The sequence below is a fragment of the Nothoprocta perdicaria genome, unplaced genomic scaffold (assembly GCF_003342845.1).
Source record: "Nothoprocta perdicaria isolate Ctin4 unplaced genomic scaffold, notPer1 scaffold_67, whole genome shotgun sequence".
NCBI lineage: Eukaryota > Metazoa > Chordata > Aves > Tinamiformes > Tinamidae > Nothoprocta > Nothoprocta perdicaria.
The window spans coordinates 2,402,315-2,430,082 of NW_020455943.1; the positions used below are offsets into that span (position 1 = coordinate 2,402,315).

Here is a 27,768-nt window from a genome sequence, read left to right on the forward strand (position 1 = left end):
CCACTGTTTATATATTTTGAATGGCTAATTTGCCTCAGCCACCTGCCTTCACTTGTAGCTGAAAGTTGGTAAATATTAGGGACATGTAGCAGATCTGTTGTAGCAGGAATGCTCCTTTTTTCCCCCCTTTTTCTGCAGCAAATTAATAAGCTAATCGCACTTCTCATTGTTTTAATAGAAATTTCCATTAATTACAGTAGCAATGTTTCTTGAATGAGGGCTGATGGTGAAGTTCTTAGCTGAGACCCCTGAATGAAAAGCCTTCAGTGATACTTAAATCTTAAGACCAGCACATGAGGTAATAGAGCTTGCCTACTAACAGTCCATAGAAGGGAGGCAGAGATACTCACTGCTTTTTCGATACTCAGGTGGTAACCAGATGCCATGGATTCAAATGAAGAGCAAGTAAGGCAAGAGGAGTAACTGCAATTCAGTATTTCTGTGGTGGATAAAATAGAGTTTATAAAGGAAATGCTAAATGATATAGCAAATGTGACATGCCATTTCTTTTGAAGGAGAAAACATTAATCATCTTGTGAAGTAGGAACTGCTATTTTAAAATATATATTTTTAATAAATACATATAAAATATTTATTAGAGTACAAAGTATTTTCAGATACATTAAGGCTTGTTGTTGCCTCAAATATTTAATATCTGTGTTCGGTGTTGGCAAGGCTGCCTCTGGTAAGTGATTCTCCTGGAAGTTACTGTTGGGTCTAATAGTGAGCTTTTCTTCGAGGAAAGCTGAACCCTGGAAGAAAATAATATCAGGGGGACAGGGCATGACATATGAGTATGATTGAGGACCGTGATTGAACGATTCATGTTTGAATCCAATAAAACAAAGCGTGTTATGCCCCTGAGAGGAAGTGCTTATTTTCACAGTTCCTTTCGTAAAACTAAACTATTCTATTTATTTTCTATGAAGATTTTTTTTTCCTTTTTTTCTAGCCTTTCTTACATTTTGCCACTGTTGCCAAGGGGAAAATGGTAACTGCCTCCCTGTTTGTTGACCTATATTTGTCCAAAATTGGAATCAAATTTGGAACCTTGTTATGAAACTTAGTTATCAATATTGCATGCACCTTGTTTTTCATCTTTGAACTGTTTGGTAGCGATTTTTAAGCTTTACAATGAACTTATAGGAAGGCTGACTTTTATCAGTACTCAGTTCCCCACAATCTCATTTTTACCAGGCATCCGTAGTTTTTACACTATTTATAGCAGCAGAATACTGTGGTCATCTCAAAGGAAGTTAGATACGTCTTTTTCCATTTGAAAGATCACTTGATTGTAACTTTTAAAATAGCAAAGTTACCTAAAACATTTCTGAGAATGAGCATTGATATCTGACATTATACACTGATTTTGGAGCCCACTTGATTAACATCACTTATTATAGCTCTACAATGGTAGTATTTCTTCCAAGTTGTAGGATGATATATTTCTTGAAGACTATTAATATATTTCATATTGTCAGAGAAGAAAAGATGTAATTTGAAAATGTAGGAAGAGTAATAAATATGTAAAGTATTTGATAAATCATTTACAGAAAAATATTTCTTAAAGATTTTTTTCTGTAGTGTGGACAACTGAAGTAGCATCCATGAAGCATATCACTTCAGACACTGAATTGATTGTTAAGTGTGGCTTTAAAAAACCCTTGTATGTGGCTGGATACCCAGCAGAAACTGAAGATATAGGCAGTGTAAAAATTACCTATGCAACTATTAAAAAAAATATAGCCGTTATGGTGGTTGTTCTTATGTTCTAGCAGCTGTTGCTGTAAAGCCACTTCAAGGATTCCTTTGTATCAGGTGCTTTGTGGTGAAAAATGTTGCCTGGAAGAGCTTAAAGTCTCATAATGAGGTATATGCAGGCAGACTGGAAGACAAGGCATGGTGAAGACTCACTGAGCATTGTGGTGGGTGGTGAACTGAACGTGATAACAGCCTATTTTTCAGATGCCGCCTAGTGATTATGGCATTGGAATTTGCAGAATGGTGGAGTGGTTTTGGAGATGAGTACAGGAAGGTCCAAGGGGGAAATATGAGGGTTTTCAAGCGTGTTTATCAAAAGGTAGCAAGCAAACCTTGCACACAGGTATAGCAAACTGAAGGTGGTTGCACATATCTCAGTAGCAATAGGCAGAGTAGGGAGAGACCAACACATTCCTTAAAGACCAGCAGCTTATGTTCACACAAATGAGAAAAGTAACTGATGAAGGGACATCAAAAGATGGAAGACATGGGCAAAGTAATAGTCACGGGTACTGACATGGATGCTGCAGAAGCTTTCGGTGTGGCAATGAGCAATGTAAGGTTGCAACTGGTAGAAAAGGGGCTGATGTAGACAGCGTGTAAAATGTGCTGAGTCTGGTCACATTTGGGGACTATATGGAAAAGATCTTAAAGTATTTTATTTCTAAATTATTTGGGGCTTTAAATGCTTTGAATGTAAAGCCAGGGAAGAGAAGCCTGAGTTGAAAAGTGATGCCAGGTTTTACACTGTGATGGACGGAATGGTGGTGTTCATAGTGAAAAGCCATAGCAAGGCTTACAAAGAGTAGGTCTTCTGTCTTGGCTGTGCTGAGCTTGAGGTAATGGGAATGCTTTGGTGAGACATCAGAGGGATAAATGAAATTAAAAGACTTCCTCACAAATCTAACTAGAATTAATACATGAAAGTCTCTAGTGATCGTTAACTACAATTTCAAGAGAGTTCTTGTTCTGATTTTTCTGACAGCTGCGGAGTATATTGTTCATCTGCTGTCAAGGCAGATTGCTGTTCTGCTTAAAAATCATCCCCACTAAGGCAGCTTCACAGGAGGAAGAAATTCAGGCCACATGGTGAAAGTTTTAAATGTTGTCTAAAATTTCTTTGTAACATCATCAGCAGAGTTTGACTTGTGCAGACAAGGAATCAATTTCCTTTCATGTTCTGCCCTGACAATTCTGACTTCATTATTCTGGAAGCTGTTTTTTGTTTGTTTGTTTGTGTTTTTTTTTGTTTGTTTTCTTTTTTTAATATGGATGTCTTTAAGGCAATACATTACCTCACATTCTTAGTAGATGGCATATTGATCCTTTCATCTCAGTTTTACCTTCTTGTTATCTGTAGCAGCTGTAAAATACCTCTTTAATCCTTCTTAATGACTCTTCATTGTTACTCATTATACGGGTGCAAATGTGCATATTTTCTCATTTATGTGCAGACACTAGACAGGGAGGATGCAGCATACTTGGGAAATAATCATTCAAAACTTGATCATTTTTCTGTTATTCTTCAGATGAAACTTTAAAAAAAAAATAGATGTCTTAAATTGAAATAGAAAAAAAGCTGCATTTCTATGAAGTGTGTTGTACTCAATGCTGTCAGTAAAACCATTGCTACCCACAGTGGACAGATTAGATGACTTCAGAAGAGTCACTTTTATTTTACACTCTTCTCAACTGCTGCACCTAGACCTGCCTGCTAGGTCCAACTGCAGCGCGCCTCAAAGTCTCACATAGCCACGCTGGGACTGATCTGGAGCGCGCTGGGGTTGCTGTCCATGAGGTGCCCTTGCAAACTGTGGATACCAATGTCCGGAGTTCTCACCCTATTACACCTCCAGAGTTCACAGGCAGGCCAAAAATATGGAAGTGCTGTGTGGGGTAGTCTTGGAGTGATTACAGCCTCCTTTTCTTGCTGAGCAGAGTCAAGTTAAAATATTTTGAGGTCAGACGATGAGAGTGGCTGCAGATGATGATACTCAGAGCAGATTATTGCTCTCTGGGTTTCATTCCACGAAGAAGAGACAATGGCAGTTATTTTGCATGAGGGCAATCCTCTGTGAATCTTAACGAGAACAGCGGCCAAAAATGAAATTTACAGTCATGAAATATGATAACCAACCATAAACCCTGCTTTTCTTTAAAAAAATCTATTTTTTTACCAATTTATGTATTAATTAGAAAAGATTGAGATGGATTCAAATAGTACTGTAATTTTAAACAAATATGTTTTACATATGAAAAATAATACAAATGGCTGCTTTTTGTACAAAGTTCAACTCAGCAGATTAGTTTTGGTCTGAAATACCGTAGCATACTTGGTAGTTCATATCAAATGGTTTCCTTTAGTTGTCTTGCTGCAGAATACCCTGATACCTGGTACTGTTGAAAGAATGTTTTGTGCTTGAAAGATCTTAGTCTACATATAACACAATATTTGGATATAGATAGATGGAAGGAAAACAAAATGAGCTACTAACCAGCAGAATGAACATTCCCACTAAATTGCTATTGTATACTATTATATATTGTAATGACATCACAGGAAAATACTACTACTATTGTGAGCCGCTGCTACACTTTAGATGAAGGACCAAATCCAAGAGTTGTATCTGTTTTTCTATTTTGTTTTTTCCTTTTTTGTTTCTTTAGATGGATGTCTTTAGGAGGGGGTATATTAACACACATTTGAATCCTCTCATCTCAGTTTTACCTTCTTATTATCTACATCAACACTAAGATGTCTCTAGCATCTAGGCCAGTCAGTAACCATACATGCAGAACCCTTTCTTCTTTTCCTCTTTTGAAAGAATTTCACGTAATTTTGTTTGAAAAAAAGGGTTTTATAGATTCATATACATCACATACCCATGCATATCCGTGTATATATATATATACACATATATATAGTTACACACACATACACATAAGAATATATACATATGCATGCATACCTATATAGCTCCCTTAAACAGTATTCATGCATGTATATGTGTTTGTACATACATAAGCATGTGTTTGTGCATACATAAACACACAGGTATCTGTATATGCACTGATTGGGGAGAGGCTTCTATTGAGGCTTCTATTGAGCCGCTGCTGAAGAGTGACAGCAGCCAGCAGCATGGTGACCCATGACAAAGAGGGATGCTTATTACTACAGTAGCTGTTTATTGTTTGCAAACAAATCAATATGTGTATATATATATGCTTATACCTATCACATCGCATGGTAGAGATGATGATTTATTTAGAAAATCAAATCCTGTAGTTCTGGCACAGTCACATCCTCTTCAAAATCTGATAATTTTAATCCAAGTCACAGAGAAAGAAGGATAAATGTCTTCTTATATTCTACTCTCAAGACTACCCACATATCTTCTTATATAAATATTTCTATAAGTCATAATGGTATTGTCCCTTATATTAGAATATATTAGATTTGGTGAGAACAGTTCATTCTGGAGACAATAACAATTTTTCGCAACAACCTAGTTGTGTGAGTAGATGTCTGTAAGATTGTAAGCTATCTAGGTTTAACAGGCAGAAATGACTCAGGCAGCTCCAACAAATTCAAGGAGGGGTCAATCTTAGACAGCTTAAGTCTTCATTTTTATATGTGGCAATAGTTACAAAAGCTAAAACCAGACTTTTTTTCATCAGCACAGAGCTGGCAACTTGTACTGTGAAGCCTTGTAGAGCTTGAAGAGAAAAATATCCATATTTTAGATCTTTCTTGAGATCTAAAGATCTTGAGATCTTGAGATTTCTCTTGAGATCTTCAGTTGTTGACCTGAACAACAGTTCAACATCCTAATTATTTATTTGGCTTACGGATATGATTAAAGCATGTGTTGCTAGGCTGTTGATACTGCTTTGAGTAGTTGTGTCGACTTAAAAAGAATGTAGATGGACTTTGGAAAGTCCAAAGTATTTTTCCTTTGATTTTACTTTGTGTCACCGATTTTAGAGTATAATCTTTCAGAATCATGAGAAGTGCTATGGACAGAAACAATTTGCAAAGTGTTTTGTCTTGTTTGTTTTGTGTCTTAGTGAAGCATGGTGAACTTTACTTTCTGACTCCTCACATTTTGATCACAAGGAGATGGGCTAAGCAGAGATTCAAGAGGTGCTGTTTTTTCTCATCCAATTGTATGCATAGGCCAACAGACAAAGAGGAATTTAAAGTAGTTGTTGAGATTATTTAGAAATTCAGAGAGATTGTGATTAAAAGTTAAGATACTTTTTTTGATTATAAGTGTGGTTAAGCATTGTAAAAAGAACATGTAGGGGAGGCTAGGGTATCCCTCTTATTGAAGAACTGATTGACACAGCACTGTCAGGAATAGTCTGGATATAGTAGATCCAACCTTAGAGCCAAACGGTGGATGAGATGAGCTCTTTGAGTTTTCCCTGGTCTAGACTCCCTGTTGTTCATCACTATGGCTGCAAAAGCAATTTTTGAGTGCCTCATTAAAATGAGGCAATGCAGATTTAGATACTGTAGTTGCAACAAGTAGAGCAGCTGAATTAGATGAAGACATTTTCTGAACACCACAGCAGTATGGCATTGCTCTGAACTTTTCAAATGAAGCTAAGCTCAATGAGTGACTCAAAAATACTGCCAGTATTAGCAGTCTGTAGTTAGCATAGGTGTAACTTACATGTAAAAATTACAAATAGTATATCTAGCTCTTGGAATTCTGGTCACTCTTTCTCAAGATTGTTGGATTCTTTGGTCTTTTGTAACCTTTCTGATTGCCTGAGCTAATGGCACAAGTCTTTATGCTAGTTTTAAAGAAGAGTTCCTGACTTGAAAACCAGGAAAACAGTAAGACCTATTTTCCAAGTCTCTGTTGCTTCTTCACAGTTATGTCTCTATAAAAAGGAAAGACAACTCTGTGAATCATTTTAGCTGCTGCACAGATATTACAAGGAGCCCTGGAAAATGCACATGGAAGGATACAGGAACAGGAAGAGATGGTTCTAATAGAACAAATCAGCAGTTGGAATAACTCTCGACTGAGCAGTGCTCAAAGGACTGTCTTGTTCTTTAGTTGTCTTATTCTCTTTCCAGAGTAGCCCAGACTTTTGGGCCAACCAGAGATCAAAATATAATTTATCAGACAACTCATGCAGCTAAGGTTTTGAATTCTACAGGTTTATAATGATTCTGACCCAATATATATATATTTTTCATTTTTTGATCTTCCTAGCCTGTCACAAAAACACCCATGAAAAAGGTAGAAAAGAAGAAAGGAACTTTTAACGTTTGAAATCTTAGATTTTTTTTCAGTATCACAGCACTGCTTTTGGTCGTGACTACTAGTATTTTATGTCCCTTTTAACTAATATGGATACAAAAAGGATCTGCTATATGGTTTCCATTTACTAGTCTTTTTTTTCCAGTCTCCTGAAATCCTTTGAGCTAGAAGCTAATCTACTCAAAATGCTCCCTTGCAAGAAAAGGTTAACAAAATCCAGAATGAAATCCTCCAAATAATACAAAGTCTTCAGCCTTTAAATGGAATAATAACAGTAACAAAAAGAATCAGAAAGCTTTTCCTAAACCTTTTTGTGAAACTGCATGTGTCAGCTGTTCAGAAAGAGCCTTCGTTTGGTCCTGATGATGGCATGCCTCTCTGTGAGTCAGTCTGCAGACAGAAAGCACCAGGAGTTATACCAGGCTGATCCTCATTGAATTTTATTACTATGAAAAGAAAAGAACAGATGAATCCTAGTTACCAGGGTTATGGAATGACTTTGAACAATAGTAATCAGCTCCAGCTTTTCACTGTAGTTTTATGTTTTTAAAAGAACCTGACATATGGGAAGGATTATTTCACCCTATGTTGAGACAAGTGCTAGAATTTCTGTGTAAAATGCTTACAGAATGTTTCTTCAAGTTTTTTTTTTTCTTTTATGATTTAAAGTTTCTAGAGGTTTTTTTGTACACATGCTCTCCCCAGAAAAATACATGGAAAATGCACTCTCCATAAGCCAGGAGTTATGTGGAATGTTATGCAAATGAAGCCATGTTATAGATGTGTTGAGCTGTCATGTCATGTGTAATCTGATGTGTTGGGCTAAATTTTTCTGGGCCTTGTGCAGGATTATCAAGTAAAAGAAGTCCAGCAGTGAGAGTTAGGTGCAGTTATACCTTTTCCAGTGAGGAGAGCGAAGCTTTGGGGAAATCATCTCCACAGTATCTTGCAGAACAGAGTAGGCACCAAGTAGAAAGACTTCCAACTGGTGTGCAATATCAGCTGTGTGTCTTTAATGGGTTAGGAGCTCCAGGAAAGAACATGGGCTTCTGAATGACAAAACTGCCATGTAAGAAGTGTGCTATAGGCTAAAGATACTAAAGACACTAAAGCAGATACCAGAACACAGAGTGAAACTCCAGTCCTGTACAGGGGTAAAATTGATACTTCTGAGCCTAAAGCTAAAAGGGGTAGAGACACTGCCTTAGGTCTGTATTCAAATCTCCATAGTAAATAAAATACCAAAAATGAGAATATATCTCCAGTGCAAGATGCCTTACCATTAGGTGCATTTAGATGTCTCTGCCACTTGAAATTCACAGTCTGGGATCGTCTCTGCAAACTTGGAGCCTATACTTTTCTATCAAAGAGCCTATACTTTTCTATCAAAGAGGTACTGTGTTCCATCTTTACTTAAAGTGGAAGAAGCATCCCCACTTCCTTTCCATTAGAGCCTTTGATTCTGTATTGGAGAGATCTGGCTTCCTTTCCTTGGTATACATTCTCTGTGCTGGAGGACAGTCAACATTCATCTCCTGCTTGTCAGGAGTCACCAGCAAGAAGCTGTTGGACATTCTTGATGTGAGTGTTCTTCACTTCTGCTGCTAAAGGTGGGCCACTGTGCAACAGTGAACACAGCTGAGCCAGCCTGCCTCTATGTAAGGACATTCTGGGAGGAAATAGTCCCTTAAAGAATGATTTTTTTTTTATATTATCACAGAATGGTTAACTAAGGAATCAAGATGGAACGTTTCCTGTTTGAGAAGAGTGCTTTACCTAAAGAGCAATGCACCTTCTTGAAATTTTCATTGATGATTCTGGATCATCTATTATCTAGAACAGATGTCTGGACTTTTAAAAAAAAAAAAAAAAAAGTATTTGTCTTTCTTTGGTTGCATTAATATCTATCACAGTGATTTGCAAGGTGCCTTGTTCACTTGACAAAAGTATAGCATACTTGTAATTTTAGAGTAATTGCAATTGCTTTTTAGCCCTCTCTTAGTGGAAATAGAGAAAAACCTGTTCTCAGGGTCATGATCATCCTTACGTGCATATCAAGCACCATGGGCACTGTTAAGCACTGACCTAGTCAGTCTGTTAAAAGACTTGCCCATATTTGTATAAATAGATTATTCAACCACCAAATGAGCATTTTAAGGTGTCAGACTGTGCCTTAGTGAGGTGTAAAAGCTTCCAGAAGTAACTGACCCCTCTGCAAGTCTAAAAAGCACAAGCTTGGAATTAGTAGTCTCAATTTTATGTAGGTCTCGTTGAAGATGCAAAGGGATATCTAGGTCTCTCTTCCTCTCACTGATCTTGGTTAGGAGACACCCACATTTTTCCTTAATTGAAACAACAAACATGCATTAACCTTGTGATTTAAATTTCAGTGCTCTTCTAATACTCTTAAGTCAAAGAAAAGCTTTAAAAAAAGCTAATGAGTTAAAACACATGATATTTGAAGAGCAGAGCATATGTGCAAGCATATTACAGCTTGCACAGTGAAGTTCCTTTTTTAGTATATGATATTCAGCAGTAGGTTTGGGTACAAGAAAGTACATATCCTAATCTGATGAATACACAAAAGTATACCAAATTGTATGCAGATATGATTTCTGTGTATTTCTGGAAACTTTATGTTTTGTAGGTGAAAACTTACTGTATTTTGAACATATTCAGTAATTTCATAACTCTTACAAGAAAAAATAAAGTTTCAATTAATTTGTTGAAACTTATGTTACTGGAAGATGAAGTTATAGTTCTCATAATTAAATGACAAGTTTTAAAATACTTTAAAACTAATGAAAAGGTACTTCTGTCAGTAAACTTTTAGGCATCTTTCATGTGTTTCCACATTTTATTTTAGGATAGCAATAGGCTTCAGGAAGCTTGAGCTGTATTTGACTAAACAAAGTTTAGTTAAGCCAAGTTAAAACTTTAAAAGCTATTTGAAATATCTGTTCCTAATGCCTCTGTTCTTCACACACAAAGCTATCTTTTCTTTCTGAACTCTCTCATCAGCTTCCCCTCTCATATGGAAAAAGTAAATATTTATTCTCTAATTCCTGTGTAATTGTACTCTAAATACAAAATTCAGTGAAATATCTTTATAAACAATCTTTTCATTAGAAAATGTTTTACAAATTTATCTTACATAATGTATTAATACAGATGTATAATAAAGAGCAGCGCAGATTATAAATGCTAAATTAATTAATATTAGAGATGTAATTCAGTTGAATGTGGGTAAGTGACTTTTTAAAAAAAATGAACAAAACCAGACTCAGTTCTACCTTGTGTAGAAATGACCATGTAATGTTGCATTCAGCAAGTAGAAACACAGACACATGCAGGGTAAATTATTTCTTTGTATATTCTCCTGACATTAGCAGCTGTTCACCCTCTACACTTATTACAATTTTATTCAATAAAGCAAATCTGCACAGTCTATATATACAAATATCATAATATGCAATGAATAATATCATATGTAATGAAAAGGGTTGTCTTGATATTTAATCTTGAGAGTAACAAAAAATTAAAACGTAGGATTTCCTACGAGTAGGTACTATTCTATTACTCCTAGTATTCTGTGCTATGGTAACCTCGCCTCTAGAAGTGGAGACTTCTTGAGACAATTTCTTAAGCTGCAATTCTGTGTCTTGAATGAAGTCCCAAGAAGGGCTAGGAGAGATCTGGCTAATAGCCTTTAGGACTTAATTTATGCTTTGCAGATGAAAGCAATTGAGGAAGGAGGGTCATATGATATTTTCGTAACACATCATAGGAGGAAGTCAAGTAAACTTGTGTTGCATTAACTTACATTCTACTAAAAAAATAAAAAAAATCTTTAGATTTAGGGTGTTCTTTTGCACAAATATTTTATGATTCATTTTGAAATTCCTGAAAAAGCTTTAAGGAAGGGTAGAAGCATTTATCAAGATCATTTTGCTATTTTAGTTTTTATGTGTGCATGTTATCTATACCTGCTTTGATGTTTAAATCCTCTGAAATCAGAGCTGGTTTTTGAAATGACTTTGTAATTATATGGTTTGCAGAGTTGTATGTTTTCTAACCTACCTTACTCATAGATAAAATGAGTTTAGTTGCAGGCAATTGTTTTCTAGGAAACATTTCCCTATCTTTAAGTAGTATCTAAGCTATTGAAATATAAATTCTAAAACTACATAAGCAGTATAAATTGTAAAGTTTTGCTTGTTGCAAAATTATTTAATGTAGAAACATTCTCATTTATGTTGGATAATGCTGGAATTGCATAGTAGGTATGTAAAAGGGAAGTTGTTGGCAAATCAGTCCTCTTAACTTTCTGCAAATATACTTACACTTCCATAAGAGAAAAAAGTGTATCTATTGTATTGTAGGATAATTACAACTTACTACTTTATCCCACAAAGTTTTAATTTTAAGCACATTGGCAGTTTCAATCAAATCCATAAGACTGTTCCTACATATAAAAGCTTAAGCACACATACAAATCCCTATAGTATTGAGGATAAGCCAGCTGAAATTCTATTTAATGAAGTGTAGGAACTGTTACTGTAAAATATTCCTATTTTTTTCTTTTTCTTTTTTAGCAAATTAATTTGATATAACTGTTGGTTCTGTATTTTAAAGATTGCAAATAATTCTCAGGTTTTATACAGTCATAGATGTATGTTGTGAACTTAATTTCCAGAAGACAGAAGATATATTTATGTAAAAATGCCTATTTAAGTTAATGTGTGTTGCTAGTGACATGGATGACAATTTCAGCTAAAAAGAAGAAGAATATCATAAGTGCTTTGGAAGAAAGTATATAGTTAAATCCCCGTTTTCACATCTGTTTATAAATTAAGCTTTGATTTGAATATTAATTTTCTACCTCATTGTTGTGTATCTGTTTGCCCACGTGTAGAATAAATCACAGTGTAAATCCTAGAATAAATTAACCATGTTCTGTTTCCAGGTAGAAAAGGCATTGTCCTCATATACCGAAACCTCCTGATAGTAGAATGAATGAATGAAGTATCAGATATTTTCTGGCCGTTATTGGCTCATACCCTTGGGACTGGCTTCACAAAATATATTTGCCTTCCAGGAGTGCACCATAACCTGGTGGCTACTTTCCACCCCTTCTCTTGCTCTATGCCACATACAGCAAGAAATCCAAAGCTCATGGAAGGGACGTACCAGAGAAAACAGGACTTCATAGCTTAATGCTGAACACATGCATAGGCATACATTGCTATTTTTTTAACTTTAACACTTATAGTGTTACACAAAAATAGCAATTTCCAGCAGCTTAGTGAAAACAGAAGGCAACTAGAGTGTATTGTCCTGAGATCATGATGTTCAGCTATCTCCTTCATGGACAATGGAGCTCAGTTACTCGTAAGTGATTGCATGAATGAATGAAACTGTTAGACAGTTGGCAGCTGATCAGTAATATTCAGTGTAAGAGAATTTATGCAGAAACATAGTAAAAGTTATGGCATAATACAAAAACTTATCCATATAATTTAGAGTCCATTCTAAGCTAGGCCACAGCTTTTTCTGATTTTCCTGTTACTTAGAGATTTTTCATGAAGTAGTGAAGTACACTTCTCTCTTTTTTGCAGTGCTCTGTTTCCTGTGGAAAAGGTTTGAAGTATCGTGATGTGCATTGCTTTAATAGTTTCCAAGCTAAAATAGAGGAAGGAAACTGCAGCCATTTAAAAAAACCACGGACACACAAAATCTGTAGAGCTGGAAGATGCCCTGCTTGGAAAACCAACAGATGGAAAGAGGTATTTAAAATCTGCTCAATTATGTTCTTCTGTAAGATTGAAAGATCCTATATTTGTGACTTCAATGAAAATAATTTCTATTTTTTTAATATGAAATTCAAAATTAAATATACAAATTAGCAAATAGTTTTGCATTTTTTTAAACTAGTCTACTAGAGATCTGAGAAACCTGAAAGTAGTTGTCCATCTAAACATGTACAGAATAGTTTATTAGGACTTTCTGCAAGGAACGAAGACTGAATTATGTCATAAAATCAAGATAAGAGTAAATTTTAAAAGGTTATTTCTCACCCACATTGTTAAATTCCTTTCTCAGGTAGTAAAAAACCAACTTCCACTGAGAAATCTCTTTGAAGGGGGATCCCAGCACGTGCTTTTTTTTTTTTTTTTTTTTGCTAAAATATTTTATGGTGAAAGAACTAGCAGCCAGGATCTTGTCTTTCCAAGTGAATGCCATAGCCACTGGACTATCATAGAATCATGCAATCATTATGGTTGGAAAAGACCTTCAAGATCATTGAGTCCAACCGTAACTATGTTCTCTTGCTTCTCAGATCAGTGAATAGTCACTGCAGGAAAAGTGAAATAGCTATATTTCTTTTCATTTACCTTTAAAGTGAGATCAATGGATAGTATATTGCTTTAATTAAATTAATTCTTACAGAAGTGGAAGAAAGTGTTCCCTAGGAAAAAAAAGACAGATAGATTTGGTGGTTTGGTGTTGGTTTGAGGATTTTTTTTTCTTTTGCAATCCTGTTTAAGCCTATGATTGTGACTAGTAGATTACAATTAATAGACCATGGCCACCTTAGGGGTAGGGAGTTAAAAGAATCAGCAATAGATCAATTTGTTTACAAATTTACAAAATAAATACAGTAAGGGCTCGGCTGCTCTCTAGAGCATGGACTAGAGGTAGAGAAACTCAGGAAGGTTCTTCAGAACTAATCTGTCAAACTTGCTTCTAACTTTAATTCAAGTTTTACAACTTGAATTGAATTTGTCTGAGTTATCTTTGACAAGTCCACCTGTCTATATGTCTGAGTGAAATATTCTTAGACTGAATAAATTATTACAGCAGTAAAATCATTCACTGTAAATAGTTTCATTCTAGTTCTTTTGCATTCTAGATTGTAATTAAAAGCATGATCTTCATGGTTGTCCTCAAAGATATAGTCTGAGGAAATTTAAAGGAACTTTCTCTGTTCCAGTATCTTGTCTTTCTACTCTTGTTTGCATATTCTGTAGTAAGCTATACATTTGTGGTGATAAAAACCTCATAGAAACAAAAGTTTGTATACAGACTCAATTCTGCCATTTATACCTGTATTTAGACTCCTAGAAAGTTATCAGTTAAGTTACTATTCTGTCTGGAAAATAGAATCTCACCCTAACATCTGGTACTGAGCCTTTTCCATTCAAACTGTGTAGGAACATTTGTTTTGTTTCTTAGAAAAGGGGCATGTTTCATGATCTTTGCCATATTTGGCAAAGAACTGTGGGGACTGGGTATCTAAAAATATTTTTATATTATAGTAGTTAAATATATAAAATTTATCATATTATATTATATTATATTATATTATATTATATTATATTATATTATATTATATTATATTATATTATATTATATTAAAATGTGTTAGGGAATGTGGAAGAACTTTTTTATGTCATATAGTGGTTGCTCAAGCCTCGAAATCCTGGTAAGATAATGCTGCACTAAGGAGTAACAGCACATGGTTCTGTGGGTGGAAAGGAGCAAATATGAGAGAGAAGTGTCACATATGAATGAACTAAGGTGATTCAATCTTACACATTTTCAAGAACCATCTTTATAGCCTTCTGCTTCCTTTTGTGTCAATAAGAATTTCCATGATGATCTCTGGTACAGATGTTCAATTTCACAAGCTGGTCAGGCTAAGTCAGGGACTCAGACCATATCCTGTTAATAAAAGTAATTTAACTTTTTGTGTCAGGTTGTAGTCTACACTTGGGACACATGCCAACACTCATTCCTTTGACCTTGACATTTGCAAAGAATTTTATCTTCTGTCTCTCTATTCCAGCTGTGAAAGTGGAGGGTCTGCCACCGTTCCTCAATGTCCTCTAATTTCACGTGGCAGTCATACTAATGAGGGATATCCAGCTAGCTACTGGCATTTCCAATGTTTCCATTCAATAATCACATGCCTAAAATTTAATACCTCATTGAGTAGGAAGTCTTTAAAAGGAAAGCCTTTGCCAGTCCTGTTAGGATGTTGACATCTCCATTTTCCTTACTGATGCTTTAGTATTAAAACCTCCCCATGTGATGGCCTAGGACATTCACAGGGGCCGTAATCAAGTGTTTTGCCCTGTATAGGCCAGAATTAGAGCTTTTCTTTCTCATCCGTCACAAATTTCAAGATTCCCACTCAAATTCCAACTCTGAGAAACTGAAGTGATCCAGCAGAGACTGATATATCTAAGTTCAGACAAATATCGGATAAATTGGTAGGATATTACGCTGAGATTTAAAATTAAGAAGAAAAAGCATTGACTTTCAAAAGAGGCACTCTGCTATTGCCCTGAGCATTAGAGACCATTTCCAATTGATAAGGAGTGTTAAAGTACACATAAAGATACAGAAACAGATGCCATGCAAAGTTAGGCCAACAAAAAGACCTGGACTCTGAACTTATAGAGACAAAACATGTAATTATTCCGTATCACAAGATGAGGTGATGCCAGCTCTGTATAAAATCAGCGGTGATGAAATGCAGAATGCCATTTATCATCAGTCTTGGCACTTTTGCCACACTTGACAGAGAAATATCTACTTTATGATTAGGCTGCGTCTTCTGGTAGGTGTTAGGACCTAATCATCCTTCTGACTGGGATAGCTGCGGGCTGTCTGCTTTCCTCGAGCAAATCTTACCCTTATAACAAGCTGTGTTTTGGGCAGGACAAAGGAAAAGAGGCATCTAGCAGGAGGGATTTGAACCTTTTCAAGCTCATCACAATTCAAGATGCTGCACCTTTCATGCGATTTTTCTAGCCTGAGATGCCAAAAACACTTTCTTTCATTTTCACATTTACTTTTTAAAACAACAGCTTGTTATACTATAATTTAATAAAGGAAGGATATAAATATTAAATTTGAGATTGTGTGATCTTGCAAAAATTTATAATTTTGCTTTGCTTATGGTTGGTGTCCCTGTTGTGAAGTACAGTAAGTAAACAGATCCATCTGAGCACTTTGGACTCATTTCTCATTATTCGTTAAAGGTACTTAGATGATAATTTTATGTTTTCATCATAAATTTATTCAGACCTCTGTGTTAGGAACTGTGAAGTACGTACGTCAAGCGTTCAAACAATATCTTAAAAACATTTAATAATGGAAACCGTACCAGGTTGATTGTCTCGTTTCATTCTGACATAGCTCATTTTGCTCAATTTTAGTGTTCTGCATCCTGTGGAGTGGGAATTCAGCAAAGGGATGTCTACTGTCAGCTGAAGGGCCTGGGTCAAGTGGATGAAGCAATGTGTAGTCATGACACACGACCCCCTAGCAAGAGGCATTGCTGGCTACCTGCCTGCGTGCAGTACAAGTGGTTGACAGATGAATGGGAAGATGTAAGTAAGACCTTTCAACCTGTTTGGAGTAACAATGTGTGATATAATGGGTTTTCTTGCTTTTTTTTTCACCTTTGGATACATTTCTGATAGCTTTTAGATTGCGAACAAACAAGAGGATGCTGGATGTTTTCAAGGTGAAGCTTGCAAAGCGGAAATAAAAAGGGGAAAACAAATTCTGAGGGCTGCATTGTCTCCCTCCCTCTCCCTGTTACTGAATTTGCTCATCTACCATTGTATATGCAAGCTTTAGTGAAGCTATGAGCAGGTTTCTCTTCATAGAACTGTGTAATTCTAATGAAAAGTTATTTTTAGATGGCATAAAATATTTAATAACTTCATGATGAGCTATCATGCAAAAATCACATTTTAAAAATAGAAAGACGTAAGAAATGTTGGCTAGAATATATGGTTAAAAAAGGGAGATTGTGAAATATGAATAAATGCATACAGACATACAGAGAGAAAAAGAAAGAACCCAAAATTGTGGATAACACATGAAATGATGTACAGAAGAAACTCTCTTTTACTGTAACATTAAATAAAAATCCAGTTTGTGCAGTTGTGGCATCTATATTTTTAAATTTTCTAGGAGAATTTAACCTCAAATATGAAACTCAAAACTCTAAGAGGCACAAGATTTATGTTGTACAAGTAAATGCTGTGTGCTGCTGTGGTATTATACAAAGGTTTAGTCAATACTCACATGACTAGCATGCTTCCCTCTGTTAAATCATATATAGAGAAAGCTGACAATATGTAAGCTTCTTCCAAGAGTTAACTTCTCATGTGAAGAAAACCACATTAATCACAATGTCATTAAAATCAGGAGATAAGAGTGTAAGTAGCTCAGAATGTACTTTTAGTCAGAAAGAAGCATTTTCAAAGAATGAGGGTGAAATTTCCATACCCATTAAAACTTGCATTTTCCAGCTGGGTATTCAAAGTTCTCAACTACAAATACATTGTGCTTTGCTGTATCTTCTGGGTAGTTCGTAACTTCTTCCACATGTTTGTTGCTTTTTTCTTGAAATTCCTGTATCCAATTCCCTTCTCTCATCAGATACATATACAGCCCTGTACATCTACCATTAATAGTGTTTCTTCAAGAGTTTATCCATCTGTATTCCACTCCTGGTGTGAGTTGTGCTCAATACCAGAATAGCTTGCCCAGCTGTCTCGGCTCTGAGTGCTCGTGTGTCATTTCCTCGCCTCATCAATCACAGCATATCACAAAATTTTTCAGATCTGGCATCCTTACAGCTTTCAGAGGGCTGGAAGCCTGGCTGGCACCCAGCAGTTTCAGCCCAAATATGTATTCTCATACCGTAATGAAGAATCACTGAAGGAATAATGCCTATAATTAAATAAGCATAGCATAATCAAAGCTATTCTCCTTCATCTCCCTATTTCCAAATGACTGGGTCTGAGCGACTCCATGTCATTAAAAGATCAGATATTATAAAAGTTGCATCTGCCAGTTGTATCAATACTGCATCCCCTGCTAAAAGTCAATGTCCACACAACTTTCAAAGTTAAAAGTCTATACAACATTTTCATTCTAAGTTTCTTAAAGGATTAACACATTTATGGCTTCTATAGTCCAAACCCCCGTGGTTGGGGATGTGCTGTTGACGTGTATTGCTTAACCTTTAGCCTCCCTCCTGTGCATCCTGCTAACTCCAGGATTCTCATTCCGTGCTGACAGACCTGTTGATCTGGTTCCACCTCATATGGCCACCATGGCAGGAAGGCGTGAACACACTTGGGGCAGAGACACACGCTCAGCAAATAGAGCTGCCCAATGCCGCCACTTTTTATTAGTAGGCAGTTTTGTTTTCATTTGTTTTATCCATGTAATTTCATGTGGATGCCTCCAGGATTTTTCTTTTTTTTTTTTCCAAGCCCTATTATTCTTCCATTTACATTTTCCGTTTCTCCTCCATCCCATTTCACATGTTCTAATATCACTATATACCTTTTTTTCCCCCTCCTCAGCCTTTTGTGGGTACCTGAAGGTTGAGAATAATGCAAAGGATTTTGATTCAGTCCAACCTAGATAACAGTTGTCATAAAAATCATCTGGATTTTACTGGCATGTGGCAATTGGCAAATAACTCTTCTGCAAATGATTAGTTTAAGTACAAAATCTGTGATTGTTTTTCTCCTACACAGTGCTCAGCATCACACAGAAGAAAAGAAATACACCGGGAAGTTAAGTGTGTGGATGAAAAACAGATCCAAGTGGATGAAAGCTTCTGTGATCCTGCCCTAAAGCCACCATCAGCCAAAAATTGCAGGGCTGCTCCTTCTAAATATGTTGTACTTACAGGAGAATTGTCACAGGTAAAGTAATTATATTACTCACACATCTTTTATATAGCTTTACGCCTGAGAGTATTTTATTGTTGTAAAATGTGCATTATGTGTGGGAAACAAAAATGTGTATTAATCTGAACGTGAGCGCTCAAAATTTCTCCACGTTGAACCTTCCAATCAACCGTGATTTATTTTATTGATTCTATCAGTCTTTGGTCTCCATATTCTGTAGTTCTTGGCAGCTGCTAACCATTATGGGAAACTAAGTTTTTAAAAAGAAATTGTGTTTGGTCTTAGAGAAGACAGTGCTATAGTGTGAGATGTCAAATGATGATAAAATGAGTGGTAGTTGGAACATGAACAGGAAAAGGCAGTGGTAGGATCCATTTGCTCTAAGTTATGTTTAAGGGTGAGTAAAATAAATATATAAAATAAAATAAAATAAAATAAAATAAAATAAAATAAAATTAAAATAAAATAAAGAAAAAAACAAAACAAAAAAGTAAATAAAATGGTGAAAGCATTGCATACTGGCTGGAAGATCAGTGGGACAAGTTTCCTTTTCTCTTCTTCCCTTGGTCTCCCTTTGTTGCAGCTGCCACTGTATTTTAGACACTTTTGCCATTTTACGCAAATTTGCCATTCTCGGCTACCCTGTGTGGAACCTGTGAATACCAGCTCAAGGACAGCTGCCCTTACCACAGAATTCCTTTGCTAATTCCCAGGAAAATTCTCTTGCAATCTGATCTCAGTGAAGCCAACAGAAATATTTTCTAGAGTTTCAGTAGAGGGAAGAGAAAAGAGTTGGGACTTTCCACCTCTTTAGGAAAATCCTGGTACACCTTCACTTCTGCACAGGTTTGACCAACACTGAGCTAGCACATATTCCATCATAAGCTTTTGTGGAAAGGAAGACCATAACTGACTTGCCTGTGATTACAACACGGCAGAAAGGTTCAGTTTCACAGAAATAATGTCTTCGCTTGGGGATTTTATTTCAGTGCTCGAGCAGCTGTGGGGCTGATTACCAGCAGAGGATCACATACTGTGTTGGAATCTATTCCATTCCAAAGAAACTCGACAATGGTCTCCGACCTGCAGCACACCGAGAATGCCCAGTGACCCCCTCTCCATACATTTATAAATGCAATATCAAAGGATGTTCACAAGCAGCTACTTGGAAAGTGGGGAAGTGGACCAAGGTGAGCACAGAGGTGCAAGCTGATTTTTGATTGCTGCCTCAAATATGTGTGCATGCCAAGACTAATTTGCTGGCATATTTAGGTAAAATTAAATTAACCCTGTCTTGCTATCCATTTCTAGTGCTCAGCGCCTTGTGGAGTGGGGGTAAAGGAAAGGACGGTAGAATGTAGGACTGAAAATGGCTCAACCAGTGACTTGTGCCTGACACGTTTAAAACCAGCTGCCAGAAAAATCTGTCAAGCAGAAGAATGTAAGTGACAGCTGTAATGTAGAGCTGAACTAAATGCTCTCCCAGATTATTTATATAAAAGCTCTAAATATCTGGAGCACAATTATGCAGAAGTTACTCTTAAAATTAACTTCTATTCATGAAATATTTATATCGTTTAATCATTCATTTTGAAGGTGAAAATCTCACCACCTGCAAAGATGTCCAGATTAAAAAAGGAATTAGAAATGATGGTGAATACTTGCTTAACATTAAAGGGAAGATGATAAAGGTACTTTTAATATACATAGCACAAATTTTTTATAAAATTATATATTTTAAAATAAAAGAATGCTAAATGGCTGTATTTTCCCTTTCAGATTTATTGTGCAGACATGCACTCAGAGAATCCCAAAGAATATCTGACATTGGTAAAAGGTGAAGCAGACAACTTTTCTGAAGTTTATGGATTCAGGTACAAAAGTGTTTTTGCAGCTTCAAGAGTGCATTTGTTTCATCCAAAATAAAAGAACAGAATAACATTTATCTTTTGGGAGAACAGAAGAGTAGAAATATATTGTCTTAGACTTATATTTTAATTTTTTGGGCTTGTGAACACACTTACCAAAATGTGGTTACTTCCAGGCCAGGTGCTTTAGCTGAGCTAACTGATCACATGCATTTTCTATCTTGCCTTTAGTAGAAATGGCTTCAGTCCACAATAGTGTTTCACCTGAGCCAAGATTAGTACCTGAACTTCTTGTTCAATAACCATTTTTTAGTATTCTTCTCGCAGCACAGTGCAATGTAATTATTTTTCACTACAAAATTATATTATAGAAAAATGACAAAAAGAAAAGTAAACCTTTGCCATTCTCTAGGTTGCAGAATCCATATGACTGTCCTTTCAATGGAAGCAGACGGCAAGACTGTGCCTGTCGAAATGACTACCTTGCAGCTGGCTTCACTGTTTTTAGCAAAATAAGAATCGATGTTGCCTCCATGCAAATTCAAAGTAAGCATTTTAGAAATTTTGTCCAATTTGAGCATTTTATTTAGAAATGGTCATGACCAAACTGTTTTTTCAACTCATTTATAGATCCAGTTATGCCAGCTAGGGGAAAACAAAATTTTGCTTTCAGTTATATTCAATTCTTGAATTCTTAATTTTTTAACCACTTACTTTTCTAACTTGTCCCGAGTTTTTATTCTTACAGATTCATAATTTATTCAAAGTACGGATTAGGTAACTAATATCATTTTAGGATTTTCTTTGTGTTATGCCATTTTCTGCTAGATTAAAACTCTTTTATTCCCTGGCATATTTTTCTTGGGCAAGTATTCATATGCTGCAGTTTAATAACTTCTCCGTCCTTAGAGGACACTTGAAAAGAACAGGGAACTTGCAACACTTCCAAGATCTTTTCTGAAGGTAGCAGGCTGGCCAGCATCCACTCACAATAAAGCTAAGTCCAAGTGCACATCAGTCCTCCTGCTATCCCCTGTGTAGCTCTGAAAAAAACCCAGATGTGTAGGTCGGATTGACCTTGAATATGAAGTTTCTAATGTTTATTTGTAAATACTTTATGGAGGCTTCAAAAGACATGAATATGGTATCTGTGTCTCTATGAGGTAAATTAACTCAAAAAGTATAAAAATGGCGGTGTCAGGAGCAGTGCCCAGCATTGCTCTAATTTACCTTGTTCTTATTAGGAGGCAGTAGGCTCTCTAGGGACAGGCTACGCTTTGCACCAGGTAGTAATTTCAGACTTTGGGCCTCTTGAAGGTGTCCTGTGGCATTTCTAAGACATACATAATGTATTCTCAGTGAATTAGCAAAACAAGAAAAATTTACTTAATATATCTTGCAGAGAGAAAGAAGGATATTAGAAGTTATCACATTATTCAAATTAATCCCCCTATGTCAATATACAAATTTGTAAATAATAAAGCAGAAGAATCCATGGCTAGTTTTCCATGCAGTTATTACTGAGGAAATGTCTAGTCTGCTTTGTCATATTTGGCATCTGGAAATCTACCTTGAATATTGTTATTATTAGTCAAAATGGACTACCTAAAAAATAGCTTGGGAAAATTATATATTCATGCTTTTTTACCCTGTTTTCACTCAGACTTCTAATACAGCAGTTTCAGTGTTGGATAATTTTCTGTTTCTTAGCCACAGATTTTCTTTTTGCTCAGACTGTACTTGGGAAAGCAGTTCCATTTGCAACAGCTGGAGATTGCTACAGTGCTGCCAGATGTCCACAGGTATTTATGATTTCTTATGCCCTCAAAGCATGCACTAAAGAGAAAAGAATCTGTATGGCTAGTGGAGAGCTGTAAGGTGCTAAAACATATTCCTGTTCAGTCTCATCTTTTATTACTTTAGTAAGCAATTCTTTCTTTTTCTCTATACAAACTTATAGTTTCCTTTTTCTCTATACAAACTTATAGTTTCTCTAAAACTATACAAGTTTTTTCAATTTCTGCCACAAATTGTTTACCCCAGACTTTATCCTGAGATTTCATGTGTGTCTATCTTTCTGCTGATTTCATTATCGTTCTCTCTCCTTCTTGAATTCGTATCTAGATATGGAATATCTCGTTTCCCTAAATTCCTTCTCAATCTTTGTTTTTTCCCTTCCAATGATTTTCTTTGCTATGATCCTACCAAATGTTGCTTTTTGTTGCTCTTTTCTCTTGACTTCATATGTTTGAAAGGTAATAAAGTTGATCCTGCTACACAGAGTCGGATTCATAGACATATCTATGAATGTGCCTAAATTGGTATTTTAGTTTGGACTGGGTAGTGCTTTTTGAGTAAATTGCCATACGTCTTTGCTTACTGTGCTTTACATCACATCATGGAACAGTCTTGGCTCCCATGAACTGAGTTTCTTTAGGAAGCAACTAAATCTGGATGAGCTCTGGTAGGGCTTAATGCATTTCAGCCACTCATGAGAACGCAGGCTATGGGACTAGAGGAGGGTTAGTCCAAAGTAACACCCCTGATCTGTTAATTGGGCCCTTTGATCCAGTGGTTTAACTCTACAGATTTGCTCATACTACATCAGACTACTTGCTAATTCTGACATAACCCTGGGCTGAGCTCGTCAGCCTGAACTACCTTGATTACCCATTGACAACTGGAATCTCTTAGGAAACAACTAATCTAATCTTACTTTTCTATAAGATGAAATAAATTGCTTTGGAAGTGTGTATTTTTTTTCACTGAAAGAGTGAAGACCAACAAGCTCAGAATTGCATGGGGGTGAATACTCCCTGTCTGTCTAACCCAGCTGCTTAGGCATAGGCAGGCAGGCTATGTGGGTAGAGGCGCTCAAGAACAGCTAAATACACACAGTTTAAGTAGAAATAAAGTGTCTAAACTAGACAACCTGAACCTCTGACATGAAGACAGTCATTCAGAGTTCATTACCTTGCTGGATACCTTCAGCCTGCAAACTCTTTGGGCTTAGGGCAACTCTGTACTGTGTGTGACCACAGACCCAGGCAACTGCGTCGTGATCCATAGCAGGAAGTTCTTCTGCTTATGTATTTTTGCACTATGTATTGCCCTCTATAAGATATTCACTGGAACTAATTAATGGCTTTTGTCTCAACTGGCATCAGCTCCTTCACTCTCAGTCGTTGAAAGCTGTTCCTGCCCTTGAGTGTAATGCATGGCAGACAGCTGCTGTGCTATAATTACAATTGTGCATATGCACTCTGTGCATTTAATTTATTTTCACACAATGCTATTACCATGGGTAAAGTTACTGTGGGCCTGTTAATTGTGGACAGTGGTTCACACCATTTGTTTGAGCTTTGTCCAGATGCTTTATGTCATTAAACGAATATCTTCTTCTTTTGGCTGTTGAAGAGGAACCTCCCCCTTCCATATGAACTTATGGTAGTTCATCCTACTATGAACACCACAAATTTACACAGAAATGCAGGCAAAACAAACTAAAGCAAACCTACCATACTGAACAATGTAAGGAATTTTTATGAAAGAATTTGGTAAATCACAAGAATAAAGACTGCATGCTTTAATTTTTAAACATACACACATATATTTGTATATATATAAATGTATCTCTCTCATTGTGATGATATTAAACAATGAATATAGTAGCTACAGTATCTAATGGAGATTATATCTTTGCTAAATATCTTTTGATCCTAGGATTTAGGCATTTTTGCCTTGGTAATGACTATAGAAATTCAGGTCTTTAATGAATTAAATGGCAAGGGCTTTCCAATTCTCTGTAAACTCACAGTTAGACATCTGCATCTCTTTGTGGAACTAGTAGTTGCTTTCCAAGATTTTGAGCTCTTGTGTGAATGTAATTGAATCATTTTCTGTCTCTGAATTTGTTTACTACATTAGTGAAGTTTACCGCTTTAAATATAACTCCTCTTCTCTTATGAATTGTTTTACAGCTAGTTTTCAAAGAATGCATTTGTGTAAGCAAAGATTTTAGAATCAATAGAATGCTTAGAATCAATCCAGTCAATATTTAGTATAGCAAAGCATTCTATTTAGTGTTAAATTTACTTGTTTTAAACTCCACTTTCATTGAATACTTTAATATTAAATAATGTTAACAGCTAAACTGAGATAGAAATGGGAGGTGATAAGAAGGGGGTGTTTGGATAGTGGGCATGCAAAAATTTGAGAATTAGACAATCAAGGAATGATTTGCCTATAATTTACAGATAGCAGTATCTTCTGACTATGTTATCTCCAAATGTTCAGCAACTTTAGAAAATGTGCCTTTAAAGAAAGCAGGCCTCCTCCTTGCAGGAGTGGCATGCCTGTGCTTTCTGCAAAATAAAATTAAACATGTGGAAAGGAGGCTAAGCTCCTTTAAATTCCCTGCTGCTAGTCCTGCGTTCAAACTGGGCAAACAGATGCTGCAGATCAGCTGATCCACATCTCATCTACTTACTGCAAATTAACTTGTTCCTGTGTCTGTGTACCCTGAGTGTCTGAAAAAGGGTATAAAACATTCTAACCAACCCAGCTTAAGTATCCACTTTTAGTTAATGTCTGGATGTAGCCTAAATAGCATGCACGCATGTCCCAATATGAAGCAATTTAGAGTTTGTCAATCAGCTCTGTATTTTGCCTTTTGTTTTTGTTTTGCTAGGGACAGTTCAGTGTTAATTTGGCTGGTACAGGTCTGAGATTATCCAGTACAGTTAGGTGGATTGCCCAGGGCAACTACGCAACTGCTGACATACACAAATCCCATGTAAGTAAATGCTCCTTTTCTTCACCTGCTGTTATGGCTGTTATGGCTTCAGAGCAGCCAGGGACGACTGTCTGGTGGAAGTTATTTCTCACTCAGGATAGCACTCAAGGTCCCTGACCCATATTAATTTTCTTTCAGATGGAATATGAGAGCTAGGCCTGATAATTTATGGTTAGGGGTCTCATGGCATCCTAGTCATCCTTAATCATGCTACCTAGAAACTTGTGCAGACTGACACTGCCTACCTAGCCTTCTCTTATTGGTTTTAAGGGGTTATTGCCATATGAACATGGTTTATTAATTGTTTAGAAGTTACTTAACAATGCATTAAAATGCTTAAGGATAGCAAATACAGGGGGTTATCACAAACTAAATACCTCCAACTTGATTTGTGTGGTAAACCAAATGACCAGTTGAACAAGAAGAGTAACAAGAGCAATAGTATCTACAAGAATAGTAAGCATGCACAATTTTTTTAAAACACAGTGGATACTAAGCAAGGAAGCACGTTCCTATACAATGGATAACAATAAAGGATCCCTGTGTACATCGGTTAATTCAGTGCTGTCTCTTGATTTGGTATTTGTAGGTGTGTTTTATTAAAAGGTCTGTTGGGGCAAACCTCAAGGAGGTCTTTGTGCAACTGTAACTTCAGTCGCTTCTTTTGATTGTTCTTTTTGTCTCCTTTCCAGGATGGCACTAAAATATATGGAAGGTGTGGAGGATTTTGTGGGAAATGTATTCCTAACACAATTATTGGTCTCAAACTTCAAGTACAGTGAAAACTCTGATGTGGTAAGGACATCAAAGCAGGAATTATGTCCTTTAGGTGCAAATTACAGGTGCTGTTTATATATATTTTAATTCTTTGATCTCTGAAATGCTCTGTACAGTAAAGCTCACTACTAAGAATTCCTTGCAGTTTTCCTCAGTGCTTATTCAGGGATATAATATCTATTTGTGAGCTAACAAGTCCATAAACCTTCATATTTTAATGGAGAGATATTCATTCAATGTACAGTATATATGAGCAAGTAAATTGCACTGAGGTTACTACTGTGGGTAACGCCTTAACCTGTACCAAAATTGTAAAATTTTACCTGCAATTAATCAGTGCAACTCTTTATGCAGTATTCAGAAAGATTCATACTGTCTTGTTTGCCTCGATCAACTCTACGAAACTGCAGAAAGTTATTGTTATACAGAGAAAACAGCTAATATTTTCAAATGCTTCCAGTTCTGTGAAACTTCTGAGGAATTACATTCTATCAATATAGATTGATAGAATCTACATTACTTTACCGTAGTAAAGTACTGCAATACTTTACTGCAGAAAAGTGTGTAACCAACATACTTTCTCCTGAGATAGTTTCTATAGATTTGTGTCATTGTGACATTCTTTTTTTTTTTTTTTTTCCCTCCTCCCTTTCATTTTGATCTTTGTGGTGCTCAGATACCAGCCATAGTACTGAAACGTATGGTCAAACCTCTGCAGTCTCTACAGCATATGTTAAACATCCAGGTTTAGTTTTGTAGTGGGTACAAGAAAAGAAAATAGGGAAACAAATTGCTTGGAAATCTAATTTTAAATCCCTGCCTCTTATCCAACTATACTGTAAAAGCAGTGTATTCTGTTTACCCTACTATCTTGTATGTGATTGTATGAATATATATTTACTTAACTTCTTTTCATATACATTCTTTATGCTGGCCAATGATATATTAGAAAAGTTTGTAGCTTGTCTCCGTTTTATAATCTAAGGTTCTAGCAAGGAGAATGAAAAAGCTGGGCAGTGGCGTCCTCAGCCCACCATGTGTTTATCATCCATTGTGACTCGGATTAATTTTTGAATGGATGTAAATACACTTCTAGTATCTGCTATTTAAAATTATTTCTTCCAGAGAAGTAAATGTATGAAAGTGATGCATTTTAAAAAATGACCGTTTGAGTTGTTTTGTATCACTTTGGAGTCCAGAACTGTAGCAGTATATGCAGTATAAAGACAATGTGTTCAGGGCCAACTCTCAGGTATTTAAAATGAGATTTTCTACGTGCTCGATAAACGTATATTATGTACCAGATAATTATACATACTTTTTTTGACAGTATGCATTCTGTACACCAAATGCCAGTAAAATTTGTAGGTCAAATGGCAGCTATTTTCTCTTTACCCACAAAGACTTAGCCATGAGTTAGCAAAATGTATTAATTAAAAACAATACTGTATCACATATATGTAAGCAACTACTCTTTAGATAACATGTGTAGGTAATTATTTTGTGATCTCTGCATCAGAAATGTATTTTTGCACTATGTGCCTTATATTAGTTGT

General features: G+C 36.0%; 1 protein-coding gene across 1 annotated transcript in view; it reads left to right on the forward strand.

The window, feature by feature from the left end:
• ADAMTS20 (ADAM metallopeptidase with thrombospondin type 1 motif 20) overlaps positions 1-26,408 on the forward strand; it is a 94,860-nt gene extending 68,452 nt beyond the window's left edge. Inside the window, exons 28-38 of the mRNA XM_026050272.1 lie at positions 12,659-12,826; positions 16,268-16,441; positions 18,617-18,787; positions 19,762-19,962; positions 20,084-20,213; positions 20,369-20,463; positions 20,552-20,646; positions 21,053-21,186; positions 22,351-22,442; positions 25,331-25,435; positions 26,128-26,408. Coding sequence (XP_025906057.1) covers positions 12,659-12,826; positions 16,268-16,441; positions 18,617-18,787; positions 19,762-19,962; positions 20,084-20,213; positions 20,369-20,463; positions 20,552-20,646; positions 21,053-21,186; positions 22,351-22,442; positions 25,331-25,435; positions 26,128-26,217 — 1,455 coding nt within the window. The 3' untranslated portion in view covers positions 26,218-26,408. The remainder of the gene's footprint in view (positions 1-12,658; positions 12,827-16,267; positions 16,442-18,616; positions 18,788-19,761; positions 19,963-20,083; positions 20,214-20,368; positions 20,464-20,551; positions 20,647-21,052; positions 21,187-22,350; positions 22,443-25,330; positions 25,436-26,127) is intronic.
• The last annotated feature ends 1,360 nt before the right edge of the window (positions 26,409-27,768 follow it).